This window comes from Saccoglossus kowalevskii, chromosome 9, assembly GCF_978046115.1.
Source record: "Saccoglossus kowalevskii chromosome 9, keSacKowa6.1, whole genome shotgun sequence".
NCBI classification, from domain to species: domain Eukaryota; kingdom Metazoa; phylum Hemichordata; class Enteropneusta; family Harrimaniidae; genus Saccoglossus; species Saccoglossus kowalevskii.
The window spans coordinates 25,090,417-25,109,962 of record NC_140649.1 but is presented as its reverse complement, the minus strand read 5'-3'; the positions used below and the strand labels follow the sequence as shown (position 1 = coordinate 25,109,962).

The 19,546-nt window shown below is 35.3% G+C and overlaps 2 protein-coding genes across 2 annotated transcripts; one reads left to right on the top strand and one right to left on the bottom strand.

Moving 5' to 3' along the window:
* Positions 1-129: 129 nt before the first annotated feature.
* Positions 130-9,945, top strand: LOC102802591 (protein peroxidase GPX7-like). Its single transcript, XM_085504034.1, has 3 exons — positions 130-282; positions 7,396-7,660; positions 8,028-9,945. Exons 1-3 carry the CDS (start codon positions 130-132, stop codon positions 8,192-8,194), a joined length of 585 nt encoding a protein of 194 aa, XP_085360160.1. The 3' UTR covers positions 8,195-9,945.
* Positions 9,946-14,386: 4,441 nt separating this feature from the next.
* Positions 14,387-15,839, bottom strand: LOC144355233 (uncharacterized). The gene is made up of 2 exons (XM_078010623.2): positions 15,317-15,839; positions 14,387-15,154 (listed from the first exon to the last, which is right to left on the bottom strand). Exons 1-2 carry the CDS (start codon positions 15,739-15,741, stop codon positions 14,908-14,910), a joined length of 672 nt encoding a protein of 223 aa, XP_077866749.1. The 5' UTR covers positions 15,742-15,839; the 3' UTR covers positions 14,387-14,907.
* Positions 15,840-19,546: the final 3,707 nt, after the last annotated feature.

Genomic DNA, 19,546 nt, shown 5'->3' with positions numbered 1-19,546 from the left:
GATTGGATTCCCTGCATAACGAACCTGTGCCTGATTGGTCGAACCCTTCGCCTCTTCCAGTTAAAAAAATGCCCGGTCGTCGTCATAGCAACAAAGTAACGCGAGAAAGAAACGATATCGTGATCCAACATGGCTACGATGTATTCTAATTTGGCCGTCGCTTGCGTGTGTTGTTTCGGAATTTTTGCGATAGCAAGTACAAATAACGACAATGACGCATACTCCTATACCGTGACTGACATCTCCGGTAATGAAGTTTCTCTCGAAAAATTCAGAGGAAAGGTAAAAGTTGGCTAAAAAAAACTTACTTACTTTCATTCATTCGTAGATACATTGACATTATCCTAACCAAAACGACGCGAAATCATGGCTAACACTAGCTGCAACTGCAGCTAGGCTAACACATATGTCTGTATTGTTTTTTTCGACTGTGGAGAATTATTCACATAATTTGTCCAGCAATAGACTTGTGTGGTAAAATCCAAACCAATCAAATGAAATGATCCCTGCTTCCGGGCTGGGTTTTTAATATATTTTAATATATTTCAATCTATTTCATGACTCACCACAGGGAGCCCAGGAACTAGATAGATAGATAGATAGAATTTTTTATTTGGAACGTACCAATGAAAACTTGAGTAAAGTCCAAAAATAACAATAACAAAACAAAACATTCAGAACAACAAAAACTTTCAGTATTAATACATATCAAGAATATAGAAAATAAATTTTGCAAAAATGCTAAGAATGAAAAAATCATTGCTTGAAACAATAATAGGAAATAATTCATCCATGCTAAAATCTTCCAGCTTTGGGGCATAGATGTATAAAGGAATCTAGATCTTTGATTTGACAATTATTACAATATAAAATGTAATGTTTCTCATCCCCTACTTCATTGCATTCATGGAGATTACATAGCCTGTTTTCCTTCAAAATGCCTTTATGTCTACCGGATTCAATGGGAAGAAAATGTGCAGAAGTTCTAAATTTAGTATAAGCTATTCTATGATTTTTATTTTTAATTTTTTCCAAATAATGTTCAAATTCAAAATTTTCTTTAGCACACCTGTAAAAGTCAAGCTTACAATTGTTCAACAAATTGTTTTTCCACTTCATACGGTACAAACATTTGAGCTTCTCTTTAAAAATATCACAAAAATTGTTCTGATGTGGGTCTGAATTAGTTAGATCTGTTATGACTAGTAATTTTTGTATAAAGTTAAGCCATGGGTCATGCACAAGAGTTTTGGATTCTTCATAGGCTGCATCAATGATAGAATTGTTTGTTTTTTTACATACTAGTCTTTGATAATATTTCATAACTGAAACACAGATATCCAATATAAGTGGATATTGACCTAATTCACCTCTACATGGGTCATTAGATGCCTTCCTGTGCACACCCAGAACTCTTTTACAGAATTTAATATGAAGTTTTTCTGGAATTAATTTATCTGAGAAAAGTTTTGTTTCATAATTGCAATTGTCAACTGTACATTTATTTTTACCAGACCCCTTGTAGATGTTCAGCATAACCCCTCCCCACACATCAGCCCCATATAAAGCTGTGGGTTTGATAATAGAGTTAAATAGTTTTTTAGCCAGACTAACAGAATAACATTCCTCACTGATCCAAAGCATTTTGTACATCTTGAACAGTGCTTTCTGTGCTTTGTCTTGTAGCCTAGACATAGCATTATGAAACTTACCATTTGTTTGAAAAACAATGCCACGGTAATTATAATACTTAACACACTGTAATTTAGTGGCGTCCAAATAAAACTGAAATTTGTTTTCTAAGTTTTTACCTAGTCTATTAAAAATAATGATTTTGCTTTTGTTAATATTTACTTTTAAATGCCAATTGTCACAGTAATTTTGGACTGCATCAATGCACTTTTGTAACCCCTCTTGGGTTGTAGAAAACAATAGCAAGTCATCAGCATATAACAAACAATTGAGCTTCAAGCCATTTAAATCAACAGGGTCAACATTTTTAACATCATCACAGATTCCATTAACAAAAATATTAAATAGTTGAGGACTAAGGTTACACCCTTGTTTTACCCCTCTGCATGAATTGAAATATGGAGTAATCCCTGCACTCAATTTAATGCTATATTTAGTGTTGTTATAGATAGCTTTAATAGCCTTATAAAAATTTCCTCCCACACCTAACCGAAGAAGTTTATATAACAGCCCTTCTCGCCAGACTGAATCAAATGCTTTGGAGAAATCAATAAAACATGAAAACAAATAATTCCCTGATTTTTTCAGTTTGCAATTGACATATTTATTAATTAAGGATTTAAGAATATAAATATTATCTGTTGTACGATGGTTTTTCTTGAAGCCAAACTGATTATCCACTATTTGATTAGTTTCTTAGTTAATCTAGTATTTAGCATCATAGTATATAATTTAGATACACAACTAGAAATGGCAATGCCTCTATAGTTATTAGCGTCCTTTGGGTTACCTGACTTAAAAATGATGATCAACTGTACGCACTCCCTATGAGCGGGGGGGGGGGGGGGGGGGGGGGGGGTTATCGGCTGGTATCTAGTGTAAGAAATAGACAAGGGATGAAGGCTCCAGCCAGCTCACATTTTTTAAACTCGAAAAAACAGACGAAAAGAACGGTCGACTGTTTCCGGATTTCCGACTCTCGCCGAAAGTGCGCCACCAAATGCCAAAATGTGAGAGGAAGTCATACCCCTGAGCCGTAATAACACTGGTCATTCAGTATACTTTTAAACGATATACATTTTTCGGTCGGCGTTTTTTTTTTTCTACTTTTTTTGTCTATTTTATTTTTTTTTGAGAGAGTTTTTAGATGTTGTGTTGTGGGCAGCTGCAGTGAAACGTATAGTCACAGTGTAAGTATTCACACGTTTCTAATCGATCCGAAGGTGCGACATCAGTGGAAGAAAGCCACTTAACCTCAGATTCCTTTTTTTGTGGAAAAACTGTTCTCGTCCATGAAAAAAACAACTAGGTTTAAAGAGAAACACCGACAACATAAACCTGGCGCAACCCTTTTGAAAGAAATACTAGTAGATTCCGAACCATGATCACCGAGGCGGATTTCAGAAGAGAGAGACGTCCGGCAAATGTTTCAAATGAGTTGACTTTTTTGCGATCCTGATTATCATTTTATAGAGACCATTTAGTCCCTGTTAAGTAAAAGGTAGCAATAATTTTGACAGTGACACGAAAACGGAGCGTCGACAAACAGGAAATTACACAGCCCTTACACACTGCTAATTGTTTTCATTTTCAAAGGCTAAAAGTTTCTGAATTGTTTGGTGATTGGTGTTGAATGTCGAATTCACACCTCTGTTTACCTCCATGCTTGCAGCTTGATCTGCGCACAGTCCCTCTATCATAGTGATAGAGGGACAGTGATCTGCGTAATAATTTATGAAATAAGAATCCGGGCTTGGTTAATGTGTTTCCACCAAATAAAGTTTTAATATGATGTTATAATTATGACAATCAGGCCATGGATCACGCTAACTGGAATCCACTCTGAATTTATCTGTATGTGTGTCGATCTCGATTATTTTTGTTATCCAATTAAACGCTGCTTTTAACGCACTTGCCCTCGTCGTGTCCCGACGCGTTCACCTATTTCAACAAAATTTCAATTTATTTCCACGCGGCTGTCATTTATTTAATAACTGTGATTTGTCGTTATTTTAATTATTTTATAGTGATCACTATAGTCTAATGTTTAGAATATCAAAATATGTTCTCTTTTATTTTAATTTTGAAAGTTTTACTCAGACGATCGATGAAATAAAACAGTGTAGTGACGTGCCTAGTAACCTGCTAAATAATGAGATAATTCCGACGTCAAATTCTATTTTGTCCAGCGACAGTGTACAAACGTGCGCTGGTAACTGTGACGACCACGGTGACCAGCTACACCAGAACGGACATATTTAGCATCTAACTCAAACCCATGCAACAAAAATTGATACTATGTATTCATTATGGTCCACTCCTCCTCGACGAACAAGTACATAAGTGAAAATTTAGTCAAAGACGAGAAAACTGCACAAGAAATTTGCCTTATTTACACGTATCGGCAATGCAAGCTGCCATGCGACTTTCTTACGTCACAAGGGGAATTTCTGTATGCAAATAAGAAGCTAATGAGGAGCCTCGTTTTAAAATACACAAAAATAAAGTTGCCGTAGATTGAGTTTAAAACACATTTTTTCACTCAAATAAAATAATTCATGCTTAGAAACATAAAAAATAATAATATTTATGTATCAATGGATAATTTTAGACGTGAAAATAGCAGCCATTTTACAGGCACTTTAAATTTGAAAAGTAAAACAGTAATACACAGCTGCTGATCGAAAACGTAATTATAGCGTTATATGATGGATCAAAATTACGTTTTTAAAAAACATTACATGTGTATAATAACCAAATAAATGAGTCCAACTTTATAACATTAATAAATGGTGCATTTACAATGTAAATAATTATGTTATAATGACATTTGCAAAAAAAAATGCATAATTATGCTTTGCAATATCATACTAATAACGTTTTCTTAAACGTAATTATAACGTAATTTTATAACATTATAATACCGTTATTTTTAAATGCCACATATGTATCTTCCCTGGGTACGTCATAGTGACGTTTGCAAAAAAATGCTTGTATTGCAGTTTTAAATGTAATAACTTTAGTGTCATTTTAAAAAACATTATCATAATGGTATTTTATAACAGAAAAATACAGTCCTTTTTATGTGATTTATTTACGTAAATTGTCATAATGCCATAATTACGTTTTTCAGTGATGCATAAAATACGTTGTATACCGTTATTAAAAATAAACTGATATAGTAATATACATACAATATCTCCATTTACACACAAAATTACATTGTAATATAATTGGGACCGAATACGAAAATACGAGTTGTATACTTGTGTAATTTCAAAAAAAAATCTTGATTTTCCGGCAACAGCACTCGGACATAACATCATTTAATTTCCTTTTTCAACAACATTATTCTGAAAAGCAAGAAATGTTACGAAATTAAGTTCATTTAAATACAATTTGTCCCCGAACCACCAACACAGGGGAGAAAAAAATTCAAATTTGCCAGCTTGTTCAAAATGACCGGTCTCTGTCTCGCGTAGCAACCATCTTTCTGATTGATTGAAGCTTGAATAATCATAGTTTTCTCAGTAAAATCTTTGTCTGAATCATATATATTAATATTAGAGAATAACTTGTATAGATTATACAACTATTTATACACTTACAATGCGAAGAATGAAGAAAATGCCGGCAACAGTTATATCCACAAGCTTTGTCGTTGCCGGAAAGCCAGCGGATTGAGCATGCTCAGTACTGAGCTTATGGTCCATACCATTTTTTGGATAGGGGTGCAAAGATAAAAACAGTACTAGTATTAAATTACGCTATAATAACGTTTTCATTAGAAAAATAATTTTATTATTTAACAATTACATCTTTAAAATATAATATACATGTAGTGTGATTGACTTAACTCGGTTTTCTTAAAATTATGTGTCTACACAACTAAGTAAACAGTGAATAGCTGCTAATAAATTACGTTATAATAACTTTTTAGAATTTTATAATTATGAAATAAAACATGATTTCAATATACTTTAATTTTGAAAATGGCAAGTCGTTACAAAACACTAATATAAAAGTTTTGTGAAAATTATGATTTGAACGTAATAAAATTATGCTGTAATAACGTTTCTGTTTTGGACCAGTATAATAGCAGTATATAGAATTGCATTATCATTGTTTTAAAATAGTTCATATTGAGCCTCATTTTATTACGTTATCATAACGTTTGAAATAAAAACAATATAAATACGTTATATAAAAACATTGATGGGAAATTATTTAATGATAGTCCAATACTGAAAATTAATAACATAATAAATTCATTGTAGAAAATTACGTTATAATGATGTAATTAGAAAATGTTTCGATGTCATGATTTTTCAGATGGTTTTTATGACGTCTCAAAAATACGTTGCATAATTATAGTTGTAAACGTCATAATGACGTTTTCAAAAAACGTATTTTCACCATAACAATAAATAACAGTATAATTACGTAATTAATTATATCATAATAACGTTTCATATGATAACGCTATAATTACGTTTTCAATCAGCAGCTGTGTATAGGTTACCAAAAAAAAAAACCCAAAAGTGTACAAAATTACAAAGTTACTTTTACAAAATAAAAAAAATCATTTGTAATTAAACCATAGACGCTATTTAACATTGGGGGAAAAGTGTCAATACAGAGAACTCCATGCTTCTGATAAGCTGCTGTTCTGTAGCTCTTGGTTTCTTTGTCAGTAGCAAGGGTTGATCAAAAAACAAAAATGATTACAAAATCGCATACCACTGACAGTATCTGTATGTACTAGTATTGAAATTAGAGTTAGTTTATGGTTTGTACATGCATGTTAGTCACTTGTTCGCAAACATCATCTTCTAAAGTGTCTGATTGGACTTGTATAACATTGACATTTTGGCATATCATTATGATTACTCCTCTCGGGAAACTGTTGATGGCATTTCATGTTAAGACATGTGCATCAAATAGGCACAATACAAAACAAAAACATTTTTCGGTTGTTATTGCGTTAATCAACTCGCCACAAGTGTGTGACAAATTGGTGACATGACTTTTTAATTGTGAATTGCTTACACAATAAAGGGAACTGAATGCTGCTGACGTCAGTGTGAATTCATGTCATTCATATAAATCTACAGTGGTATAACTTAACATGTACATATGGCTCATTGAGATGTCGTGTTTAGATGCAGGCTGTCATAATCTTCACGTTTTTGAGATTGTACCACTCAGCTGATATTGCATGATTGCATGTGCAGTGTTCATATTCTGTACTGCTCTGTGACACTTCCATCATACCTACTGGCTCTGATGCCCACTCAAAGTTCTTAGTGGTATAATCCTTATCAAAAGATTATCTTCTTCTCAAACTGTCACAATTACCAGCAAGGTTTCACAGGCGATTCTTAGCTACAATTTCACTATTTTTCCTACAAAATGAAACATGGGTATACACCCACTTCTATACTAAATCAAGTGAAATAGAACCCCCAGAATGCCGTCACATACCAATATATTTCTTTATGGAAGAATCTTTCCCAGACTCCCATACCCTGCCCCAGGTCCTGTCAAAGGTTGAGGAGTGCCTTGCCTATCACACCTGTTCTATACTCAATGTGTCAGAGCACTGTTTTCATTATATGTATGAATAAGATTAAAAGTTGCAGTGTTTGCCCCTAAGCTGAATGTTTATACTCTGATCAGTGTTTATCTGGCTTTTCTCCTAAGGTGACATTGTTTGTAAATGTTGCCAGTGAATGCGGCTACACAGACGGTCATTACCTATCCATGGTTAAAATATCCAGTGATCCAGCGTTATCCGATCATTTCACAATACTCGCATTTCCCTGCAATCAGTTTGGGAATCAAGAACCGAAGACAAATGATTTGATTGAAAAATTTGCTAAAGATAACTACGCTGTCAATTTTCCAATGTTCAGCAAGATTGATATTGTTGGAGACAGTGCTCATCCCCTGTTCAAGTACTTATCAGGTATGTGTTCACAGAACAATTGTGTGGTATACTTTCCATATACAAAAATATAAGGAATTATATTGCAAGGAGTGGATACAGTTGTTTCTCTCAATATATGACACTCCATTTATTGAGGTCGTTCTCAGGGACGAAAAGATTTTGGATCTAGTCAATTTACATTCCACAAATCTATATACCGGACTATACCATTACGATGTTGGGTGGACGACGGTGAGGTCGTGTGCGAAAATGATTATATCCAAGATTTTACAATGCATAAGAAAATGAAATTTGCTTCTTATTTTGCATGTTAGTTTGAAACCTGCTTCTTAGCATATAGACACATGTATGTTGATAATTACCAACAATTTCTATTTTTATTTAGGAGTTTCCAAGAAGGAGCCCACATGGAACTTCTGGAAATTCTTAGTTGACCATAAAGGTCATGTAATCAACTCTTATGGTCCATGGATATCAGTTGATAGCATCTACCCAGAAATCATTGCAGCTGTCAGAAAAGCCAGAGGTATTTCCCATGGTAATGAACTTTGAAAGATCCAATGAAAAAAGGAGTACTGTAAAATCTGTATTAGAAGCCGCGGCTTCTATTAAAATGGTACAATGCAACAGAGGGGATGCGGCTTCTATTAGAGCATCTACACATATGAGAAATGATGAATTTTTAGTTCTCAATTATTCAAATAGTATGGATGCGACTTCTATTAGGGATGCGGCTTCTAATACAGATTTTACGGTAATCCCCATAGTAATGATCTTACTAGTAAAGATCCAATAAATGAAAATAAACTGTGAATGATGTGTGGTACTACTGTGGAATAGGAAAGGAATCTCATTGCATGGTATACCCAGGTATGGTACTGTACCTACACCAAGAATTGGGATAGAAGAAATCTTAACAGTGCAGTGAAAACAGAACTTGTCTATTATCGTTCAGTATATGCACTGTCTCATATAGCTTTTAATCTAGAATTGTCGCAGATCATAAACTCATTTTGACACATTCTCATTTATGTTGAAGTCATGTAGAGATAGAGGGCACATTACTGCATTTACTTTGTACTGGATACTTAATTAATACTGCTCTGCATTCAACTTTCATTAGTGACATCATCATCACGTATAGATGTTTATTCCATCATACTACTCCCATAATAATACTGTCGCAAAGCATGTCCAATTTGCAAGATTGCACTGCCATCTGAGAATAGAAAGACAGGGTAAATGCCTTTGCTTGACTCAGACGTGTAACACACCAAAGATGCAAGTTTTAGTAAAGTGTCAATAAGCATCCTTGAATAATTTGTTTGATATTGCATAATGATGTAATTTACACCTTGAGCTGTGATCAGTCTGATTGTCACCGGTTTATGACTACTGCATGTTTCAATAAGCAATCAGAACTTGCGTTACAGACTGTTTTCCATGTTGATGCACCATATTTTAATAATAGAAGCTCTAATTGGTTAAAATCCAGAGAGCTGTCAAATGCAGTTTGAGGCGTGTACACCAGTGATTGTATAATACACACAAGCAGAACTTCTACCTACATCGTATTAGCCTCTGATTTATCTTAATCTTAAAAAAAAAGATAGTTTTTGCATCAGACAAAATGGTATTTGTAATCCAATAGTAGCATCGCGTTACCATGACTAAAGTGAAACACTAGAGGGCGCTGCCAGCAATTTTGGTAAAGTTCAATAAGTAATTTCAAGAGAATACACTTCAATTTTCAAAATAACTTGTACTCGAAGGTGCTATACTACATTCAGTGTAATACACTGCCATATTGTATTCTTTTCTACTATTTTTAAATATATATTTTTATCTAATATGACTAAAGCTTTTATTAGAATTATAGATTTTGTTATATTCTATAACAGTATATTATAACATAGTATATTAATATACAACTTATTTAAAATGTTGTCTTTTCTTCTATTATCTCTGGTATGCCAAGTGTTTATACTTGCACAGCTTGCAAACAGTGTAATATGCTTGTGTTTTTCATTCAAGCCCAGAAAACAAAACCACTCTTTAAGGGTTTTTTTTTCAGAATTTTAAAATAAAATTTTGAGCTGCGAACATTTTGAGAAACAAATTGACCAGAAATACTTTTAAATATTTCTCGGTATGAAAGTGCAACAGTCAGTGTGAAGAGTGCATTTGAAACATGTGTACACAATTATTTTAGACGAATTTAGACAGTGCATTGCATTATACCAATATGAAATACTTCGTGATTTTTGTTTGCATTCACAAAATAAAATTTTACATTTATCACAGATTTTCTCTAAAATTTTGATCAAGATCATGACCTCATAAAAAATTATGTCCAAATGATAAAAAAATTACAGGAAAATACTGACAAACAGGCAAAATATTGCACCAAATTTATGTTAGGTAGTTTTGGGTGACCCTCTAAAATGTGTTCAAAGTTTCACTATTCCACAGGAATAGATGCCCTAGTTATTAGGAAAAATCTGAAAAAATTGTTGGCTCACCATTGCCATAGCAACAGCCAAAAAACTGATTTTTGGATAGCTTCGCGCCAAATGTATCTCCTACAAATTTGGGATAAAACACTTCAGACATAGCTCATTCTACTCAGCTTGAGTGTGGGCACAAAGTTACTATTTGAATTTTTGATATCTTTTTTCATTACCAAGAAATTTGACACCAAAGTTGGGGTAACCTTTCACCAGCAACAGCTTTTAACTCCTCTGTGAATTTTTCGGCTCGGCTGGTTTTGTTCATACTTCACAGGTAGGTCGTGCCGTCACTAATTGGAAAATAATCCTGGCCCACCACTGCCATGGCAACATCCAAAAACTGATTTTTGAATACTTTCGCCCCAAATGTATTACCTCCTACCAGTTTTGTACACAGTCAGCTGGCATCGATGACACTGGGTGTATATAATAAAGGGAAGTTGTGCAACCAAATTCGCCAAGTTTGCAGTTTTTCGCCAATAAAAAAATAACTAAGGCAAAAACTAAACGCGTAACTTAACGTGGCCAACAAATGACTGGACACTGATATGTTTGCGGTCGTTGCCAAAGAGCCCTGCGTCCATCACCTGGTGATGCTCTTCCGTTTCACCCCCTCCGGAATATTCTACTTTCGTAGCCTAATCGCAGGTTTTTCGAAAAACGTCGAAAAAACACAAGAATTAGTAGAAATTTTCCTATTTTGGGCGGATTATTGATAGAGAATAATGTCTTTATTACAAAAATGCTGACAAACCGTGAGTTTTTGCCTTAGTTTTTTTTTATCCGCAAAAAACTGCGAACTCTGCAAATTTGGTTGCACAACTTCCCTCTATCATATACACCCAGCGACACTGATGCCAGCTGACTGTGGTTTTGTAATAGCAGTGTTCAAAACGGATGGAAATAATAAATGATGTAACAGAAGAATACGTCCTAGTTATAAACTAAGTGACTTCTAAAGACAGAATGTTTTTGCAAACTTCCTATATGGGCCAATTTAGTTATGAACCGACGTTAGCTTCACGTTTATGTCACACTATGGAAACAACCAAAAACATGTTGCTTGTTTTTGAGCGGAGCGGATCGCCAACCAGCCTGCCGGCTTGTGCATTCTTCTTTCTGATCTTCTCTACTGCCCTCTAGTGGCCACAATAAATATATTTAATTTGAGGTGTCACACCACATCACATGACCATTTGGCCATCCACTGTTTGCTGTTGGTTGATGGATGAATCAATCTGCGTATTCTAGGTAAAGCATTCTCCAGCAGGTAACTAAAGAGTGAACACTGGTACACAAATATGATCCAGGATATTTGTGAAATAGTTAATGGTACAGTACTGTAGAATACTTTATTTTCACTTGGAATTTATTTTCGCTATTTTCGCTGAAGGGATGATTCCGTGAAAATAAAATCCAGCGAATATACTTTTTTTTCCTATATTTCACATTAAATTCATCAAAAATCAGTGAAAATAAATTCCATACAAAATGCCCAAAAAGCCTTTTCAGTGAAAATTAATTCCAGCAAAAATAAAGTATTCCACAGTATATGAATTGTGGGAAATAACAACGGCTAATCTCTGGGGATTCATCTTCATTGAGATACTATTCATAAGTGTTGGTTAATGAGATACAAATAAACAGTTCATATCAAAGAAAGCTTAGAAAGAACTCCCGTGTAATGGAGACATTAAGTACAAATACTATAATATTAAAAATGTTTTCAATACACATAAAGCAAATATTTGCTTTATTTCATTCACAATCATTGAAATGTATCTTATTTTGACCATAGACCTGTCCTTTATGTTCACAGTAAGCACATGTGCTCATAATAGAGCAAATACAGTATTGAAAAATGAAACTGCAAGCAATGATTAAGATTGGTTCCAAGTAGCTATCGTTTAACAATTATAAATATTTCATGAAATAATGACTGTATATGGTCATGTATCTTGTCAGACAACACAATTATGGGACCGGTTACATGTCCCTCTGCAACAGTACTTGTCAAATTACAGTTATGCATATTAGGAAAGACATATAAAACTAATAGCAGGTAATTAATGCATGGATTTCAACCCTGGAGTAATCAGATTTGTGGATTATTTAAAAGTACCTATGTACCTAGTTTTACTTAAATTTTATCAGTGGTACTCAAGATATCTGTGGAACACTTATCAATTGGTTAATTTATGCAAATTAGTAAGTACAAAATTTAACCCTAAACTGAACATGTATATGGCTTATCCCTAAGTATCTACCTGTGTGTGTACCAAGTTTTATTGAAGTCTGTTTAATAATATAATAACTCTATTTAATTAAGCGCAACAATTCCAACATATGAAGATCAAAGGCGCTGATACAATAAACAATCAGTCAAATATTAAAAGCACATTTAAATAAGTGCGTTTTCAGTCTGGATTTAAAAATGTCTACTGAAGGACTAGAACGAACAGACAGAGGTAATTCATTAAAAAGTTTAGGACCTAAATTTTCAAAAGCACGGTCTTTGTATAACACCTTGGACTTTTTACTACACATCTGACGAGTTTTAATAAGAAACTTCGATTCAGATCTTAAACTACGACTCGGTACATAAAATTCGATTAATTCACATAGATAATTTGGGGCAAGACCATACAAAGATTTATACACTAGTAAAAGTAATTTGAAATTGATTCTTTGTACAACTGGTAACCAATGAAGTTTAATAAAAATGTCTGTAATGTGGTCATATTTTCGAGCACGAGTGACAAGGCGGGCTGCTGCATTTTGTACACGAATAAGAGGTTTTATCTTAGTTACAGGGAGACCAGACAATAATGAATTACAGCTGTCTAAGCGAGAAGATATGAAAGCATGTACCAACTTTTCAGTATCAGATTGGGATAATGATTTACGAATACGATTAATATTTCTTAGATGGGAATATCCAGATCTACAAATAGTAGAAATGTGTGTTTCCATAGATAGCTGCGAATCAAACAAGACACCTAAGTTTCTAGCACTTGACGAAGCACTAACCAATTCTTCACCAATTGCGATACTAGACAAAGGACACGAGTCTTGTGAGAATCTCCGAGACGACATGCACACAAATTCAGTTTTCGACACATTCAAAAGTAGGAAATTACAAGACATCCAATCGCTAACATCTTGAATACATGTCTGAAGTATCACCCGGGCGCGAATTTAATGGTTCTTGAGATAAAGTGAAAATGCTTAAAATTAGCTAAATTATTATGCTCAGATTTAAACCAAAACCCAATCATGTCTGCGCATTATCCCGGAGCATCGATGTACCAAGTTTTATTAAAATTTGTTTAATAGTTCATGAGAAACCAGTGACCATGCTGAAAATCAGTTATTAATATGCAAATTAGGTAATTAATATGCACAGAATTTTAACCAAAACTAATCAGGTCTGCACATGAACTATGTACCAAGTTTCATTAAAAATCTGTTTAATACTACTTGAGATTATATCAGTGGAACAGACACACACGCAGACACACTAACCACAAAGACTCCCATTGTGTGTTTTGCACACGGAAGTCAAAATTGGTAAGCCAGAGCAGGCACCAACATTCAGAGATACTGAAAATCTTTGAAAAGTTGTGTGTACATATCTCGCAATGCATGCATGCACAGGGGTTTTTCCACAAAAAAACTGCAAGAGGGAGCACTGCAATTCAGCGGCACCACCAAGTGGGGTAGATGGGGTTATCCCTACCAGGGTGTGGAGTTTTTGATAATTCTAAGTTAAAATGGAGCATTCTATGGCTTCCTTGGGTCAAAATTACTATCAGACAGGTCACAGTTGAAGACTGTGGCCAATCAGAATTATATGGTTGCCAGAAGATCTGCTCCCCAGGGAAGGGGCGCATGGCGATGGCATGAGGGCGCGCACCCCTGTTCCCTTGTTTAAAAAAAATCCCTTCATGCATATTCAGATCAATTACTTCACGTTAGTCACAGGCCAATAAAATGTTATGAATGATCTTAGTGCAACTCTACAAAGGAACCCATTTGGGTTTAATTTGCATTGAGCATTATAAATAAAATATTCATTCAATTTGTGAGATACTAGAACCTAGCGTCATGTCTTGGATCTGTCTATTAAATTTGAGTAATTGGATTCTGTCTTTTTTTTGAACAATGAAAGTATCTCTGGTGTAACAGAAAAAAGACTAGTTCATGATACAATTAAAGGAGTTACAATCATTGGCCATGATATTTTAAAATTTATTTTATTCAGTCACACGAGCCTTACTAGTCATTTATTAAATAAATAAAAAAGAAAATTGGCAAATGTAGTTCAATAAAATTTATTTCATTATATTTATAAATTATTTATAAATTCAACACATATGATATAACCTTGGTTCCTTCAAAGTTACATCATTAAACCCTGAATTGGAGTATCTGGAATAAATTATTATATGCCAGAGCATCTGGAGTTGAGAGGGCACCTTTTCTCAGGGCCAAAATTTATACGAGTCATATTCTCTTTATGTATTCAATCCCCAGTAGAATTAGGTCCTGTATTTTAGTCTTTGATACAATCCTCCGAGGATACAGACTATTCACTGTCATTGATCACATGGTATAGTCATATTTTTCTTTTTGTATTCGATGTCCAGTAGAATTATGTACTCAATACACAATCCTACATTACAAACCCAAACGGTATAGCAGTGTTGGGCAATCTTCAATTTGGGAATCCAGCTGTGCTTTCCTGTCATATTGCTAAAGGTTATAGTCAAGTGTATCTTCATCAGATTGATATTGGGTTGAATAGCACAACTCATCATCATCATACGAGTCAAAAGATGATATAGATGAACACAAAGATTGAACTTCAAGGTCAGGCAATATGTATTCCACCATATCGTGATCTTTGGGTGATTCAAATGGATTAAATGTTGACGTATATGCAATACCAGGGAAGGCAGGTGGTAACATCTCCAAATCTACATCAGTGTCGTCTGCAGCACTGAAATGAAGAAATATGTATTTAGTGAGATGTCATAACAGCGTCCGAGTCGAAAAAGAACACATCAAACCTTATTTCTACTTTGTTAATCTGTATAAAAAATGGTGTCCGCTTCTAAGTACAATAATGACCGGGGGATATTACAATAAATAAATAAATTACCTTTCTTCTTCTTCTTCTTCTTCTTCTGTGTCTATTCTCATCTTTTCCGGGGTCTCTGCCAGTGCACTGTTCTGTTGGGTATTATCGCAATTGTCGCAGTCGTGTTCCGGCCTCACCGCTTTCTTTGTCAACTTCTCGTCCTCCGTTTGTTCACTTTTCTGGTCCAATTCAAGTTCTTCTGTCGCTTTCTTTGCCAGTCTCTTCTCTTCTTTCCGCTGTTTTTTCAACTTCTTACGTTCTTCCCGCTGTTTTCTTTTGCATTCTTTTTTCAACTTTCGCTCCTGCTTTTCGGTTCTTTTGGCGCCATTCACACATGAAGGAACTACTTTACCATGTCTTTTTCGAGTCTCTGTAGCCGTAGTGGCGATGAATTCTGCTATTTTCATGAACATTCCTGCTAAATGCAGGTTGATCAAGTAATGCATTATCACTGTGTAATTTGTTTGTAACAGATCGAGAAAGTACGAACATGTATATCATTGCAACACTATCGATCGAACGCTTACGTCACAATCACTACTACAATCACTGTCGTCTGGAATATGATTGGTTGAGAAGTATCGCGTCATCTTTGACCGGTGGTCTTGGCAACTGTCTATTCGATGAGGGCGCTAGAGTTTCTGTTTTTCTACCCGTGCCGGATTCCCATGGAAAGGATGAACTGTGATGTTCACAGCCTTTGAATGTATCAGTTCATCCGCGGCGTGGACATATAATTTTCCAGACAACGAAGAAAGCAGAACAGTGCGGTTTTAACAAATAGACAACTTTTTAGAGCGGAGAAATTTAAATTTACGAATAGTATCGTAATTTGTTAGAACTCTCATTAATCTTGCTGTTTCCTTGGGTGATTTATTGAATTTAAATGTTAATGTATATTGTATTTATTAATAGCAATTTGCAGAAATATTTGTATTTTTCTTGTTTTTGGTCGGGAAATTCAAATATCCGATTAGCATGAATTACAATTTTTGTTGGACATGTTGATTACCGTCGGCCAGTCACATTTTGTGTATTAATTGGTCATCTTATCTTCACCGGGAGCCCACGATCAAACACACGTAACTGAAATACACTAATAATATTAACAATTGAAACCATCTTAAGGGCATTTTACACCTCGTCTAGAAGTTCAGAAGAAGAGTAGTTTCCCTCCATAATTGTTTGAATTCAAACATTTGGCAGTCACGATATAGTCATACGTGGGTGTCCCAAACTGAAGCTCAATCAACGGCACATCTACCCCGGGACTTCTACTCAATGACAACATTGGACAATATGACCCAGCTGTGTACTCAATGTGTTAATGTTATCATTTAAAAACAAATTGTTAGGTTTACTTAAAATTTCACTGAACTTGTGAGGCCCTGTCATTGTGATTTAATATGACCCTTGGTAAAGGTTATATGCAAAATAGAGAGATTCACATTTGTTTATACTTGTGTGTATGTGACCCTGTGTATGGGACCCTGTGTATGGAGAGTGGTGTACATTTGGTTAAGTACTAGTAGTTTGCTAGTTACTTCTTTCCTCCAATTCACACCTCCTGAGTTGATTCATGTCTGCAAGGGAATTGGTACAACGGTATTTACATGTGTACGTATATTATGTGTTCATTTATTGCCTGACATAGGGGAACATACTATAGCAGTACAATATGGTAAGAGTCTCATCCAACTCCCGAACGGCCTCTGTGCAGAAACCCTATCTATATAATTAACACCATAGAGGAGTATTACGGTAGTAAATTGTTTGACGGGGTCAGGCGGTCCGAGTTGGCTTCTCTTCTACAAGACGGCGCACAAAACTCATCAATTAAATCCTTTGTGACGCGGCATTTGAAAAGTAAACTGATTAATTGATCGGCCGTGCAGGTAATGTTAGACACATTGAATGGTTCTTTTGTCTGGCCTTTGTCCTCTCTGGGCCGATACCTGTTTGCCGTGCACATACAGGTCGGTCCGCGTTTCGGGTGTCTTGTTGTTGTAGTCATGGCAACACAAGAGTCTCTTTACACTCTGACATCGCGTTGAAAGGAGGATTAGAATCGGGGCTCATTTGCTATGCAAGTGTACATATCTTGACGTTTTACCATCGACCTCAGTGTCCACGAGGTAGGAAGACAAAGTACACATGGAACCGTCGAAAGTGCCGCACACTTCACGCGAAGAGAGTCGCCGCCAACGCCCAGTCGTACAGAGGTGTACCGGTAATTCTTAATTGAGACGTCGGTTATTTCATCACTGAATTGGCGTCACCTTCGAATTGGACCAGGTAAGGTGCTGGGTCGCGGTATTATACCCCTGTAGTCGCAGTGACTGTTCGCTTTTATGTGTGAGGTGCATGTTTAAACGACATATTTTAAATTCCGCCTCCTGCTCATCTGTTATTATTATTAAGTTATTTCTGGTGACTAACAATTTCTGGTGGATGGATGAAGACTTGGACCAGACGACTCTAACCAGGTACGTCTACTTTTGATTTTTTTGATCAGTTCAAAGACAAACGCAATACATAACAGTAAAAGCAAATATTTCAAAGTACAGCTGTATTCTGCTTAGACTTGTCAATACAAACGTCTTTTCAATTATGGATTTATATATATATATATATAAATTTACATATGTAATAACAGTTAGCCAATAGTATATATTATCTGCTGTGATGCAATCTATCGTAGTATGTGCGTCATGAATTGGTCGGCACAAGAGACATTGGTGCATACCGTGTAAGTCACCGGGCTCAAGTGTCCCGTGCCTGTCACGAAATGCGCTGACACCAATTTATATTCAATGTATCGGGCCTTTTATGTTGTAACTTTCACCTGAATGTCGGTTATTTTTAGTCTGTAAGATGATATCACGTTTAGGAGCAGAGTGGTCAACCGAGACGAGTCGTGTTGGATGTGTCACCCAATCTCGCGTTATTACCCGGCACAAGGATTGAGCGCTTACCGGTGAAATCTTACCAGTTGTTCATTATAAAGGTAGACTCGATGAACCCGTACATGGTAAAGAGGGGAATGTGAAAAAGCTCATGGCATTTGCTTCACTTATACTGTAGTGATTACATGTACTTTACCTATTGTAATGCAATCAATTGTAATGCTTTTACTAGTTATTGTAGGGATACAGACAACTTCGATGACTGAGGAAACATGGCGATTCTTCCTTTAAAAAATGCATCTTTGCATGTAACTGTCTTATACTAACCCATTCATCACAGTACCGTTTAACTTATTGTAACGGCACTTCGGAATCAACAAATTAACTGAATACTGTAAAATGACTAGTTTTCACTGGGTTTAAATTTACCTAATTTACCATTTTAGGCATATTCAGTGGGTTTTAAATTCACGGTTTTATCATTTAGATAATGTGTTCTATGCTCTATTTTACATATTCACTAGGTTTTAGTTTAGCGCTTTTTTCAGTCAACGAAATAAGCAAAATTAAAACCCAGTGAATAATTAATCCGTTTACAGTATTAGTATAATATATGGAATTTCTTGTTATCAATTGAGTTTAGACAAATTGCGTAATGGTTTCTTCAATTGTCGAAGATGTCAGCCCACAGAGCTCAATTTGGGAAGTTTCTTCAATCAGTTTAGTGTGTGTTGACGTTCACATGTCGGGTCCCGGCGCACGATCCCACGTCGCGTGCATTGTGTCTGAGATTGTAGGCACATACGTGGCATGATGCAAAGTACCATCTGTGACGTTGATCGGGTCAAACACAAACGTGAAAGGAGAGCTCCCCTCTTGGGTCCAGTTCATTAAGTGTTGTGTTGTGTTGTGTTGTAAGTATAAATAGAGTTGAATGTGCGACATGACAAAAGGACATTGAAATGGGATAATCGATAGGGTTGGCCAACAAGGTAGTAAATGCCAGGCTGCCACATTGATGCAGTCTTAATACATACTTCGTTACCGCGATCAGACAGTTTATTGGGACGCAAACTCATCTGTGAAGTTTTTTTTTTCAAATGGTATATGTCATGTGACTAATCTCGGAATACATTTTCCGATAACGGCGGGAATTACGATGTGTTTACAATGGGCGGTGTATCAAATCCACACCCTGCTAATAATGACGAGAAACAATCATTACAAACATAGCAACAAGCATTGTGTAATTAAAATATTAAATTACTATTAATTGGTTGTATCACGTGACTGACACCTTTCTGACACGATTAACATTACAGTGAAGGTTACATAATAAACAAAA

Coding starts and splice junctions, on each gene's coding strand:
- LOC102802591 (XM_085504034.1), top strand. CDS start 130: ATGGCTACGATGTATTCTAATTTGGCCGTCGCTTGCGTGTGTTGTTTC. Junction 283..7,395: donor TCGAAAAATTCAGAGGAAAG/GTAAAAGTTGGC, acceptor TTTTCTCCTAAG/GTGACATTGTTTGTAAATGT. Junction 7,661..8,027: donor CCTGTTCAAGTACTTATCAG/GTATGTGTTCAC, acceptor ATTTTTATTTAG/GAGTTTCCAAGAAGGAGCCC.
- LOC144355233 (XM_078010623.2), bottom strand. CDS start 15,741: ATGCATTACTTGATCAACCTGCATTTAGCAGGAATGTTCATGAAAATA. Junction 15,155..15,316: donor GAAGAAGAAGAAGAAGAAAG/GTAATTTATTTA, acceptor TCTTCATTTCAG/TGCTGCAGACGACACTGATG.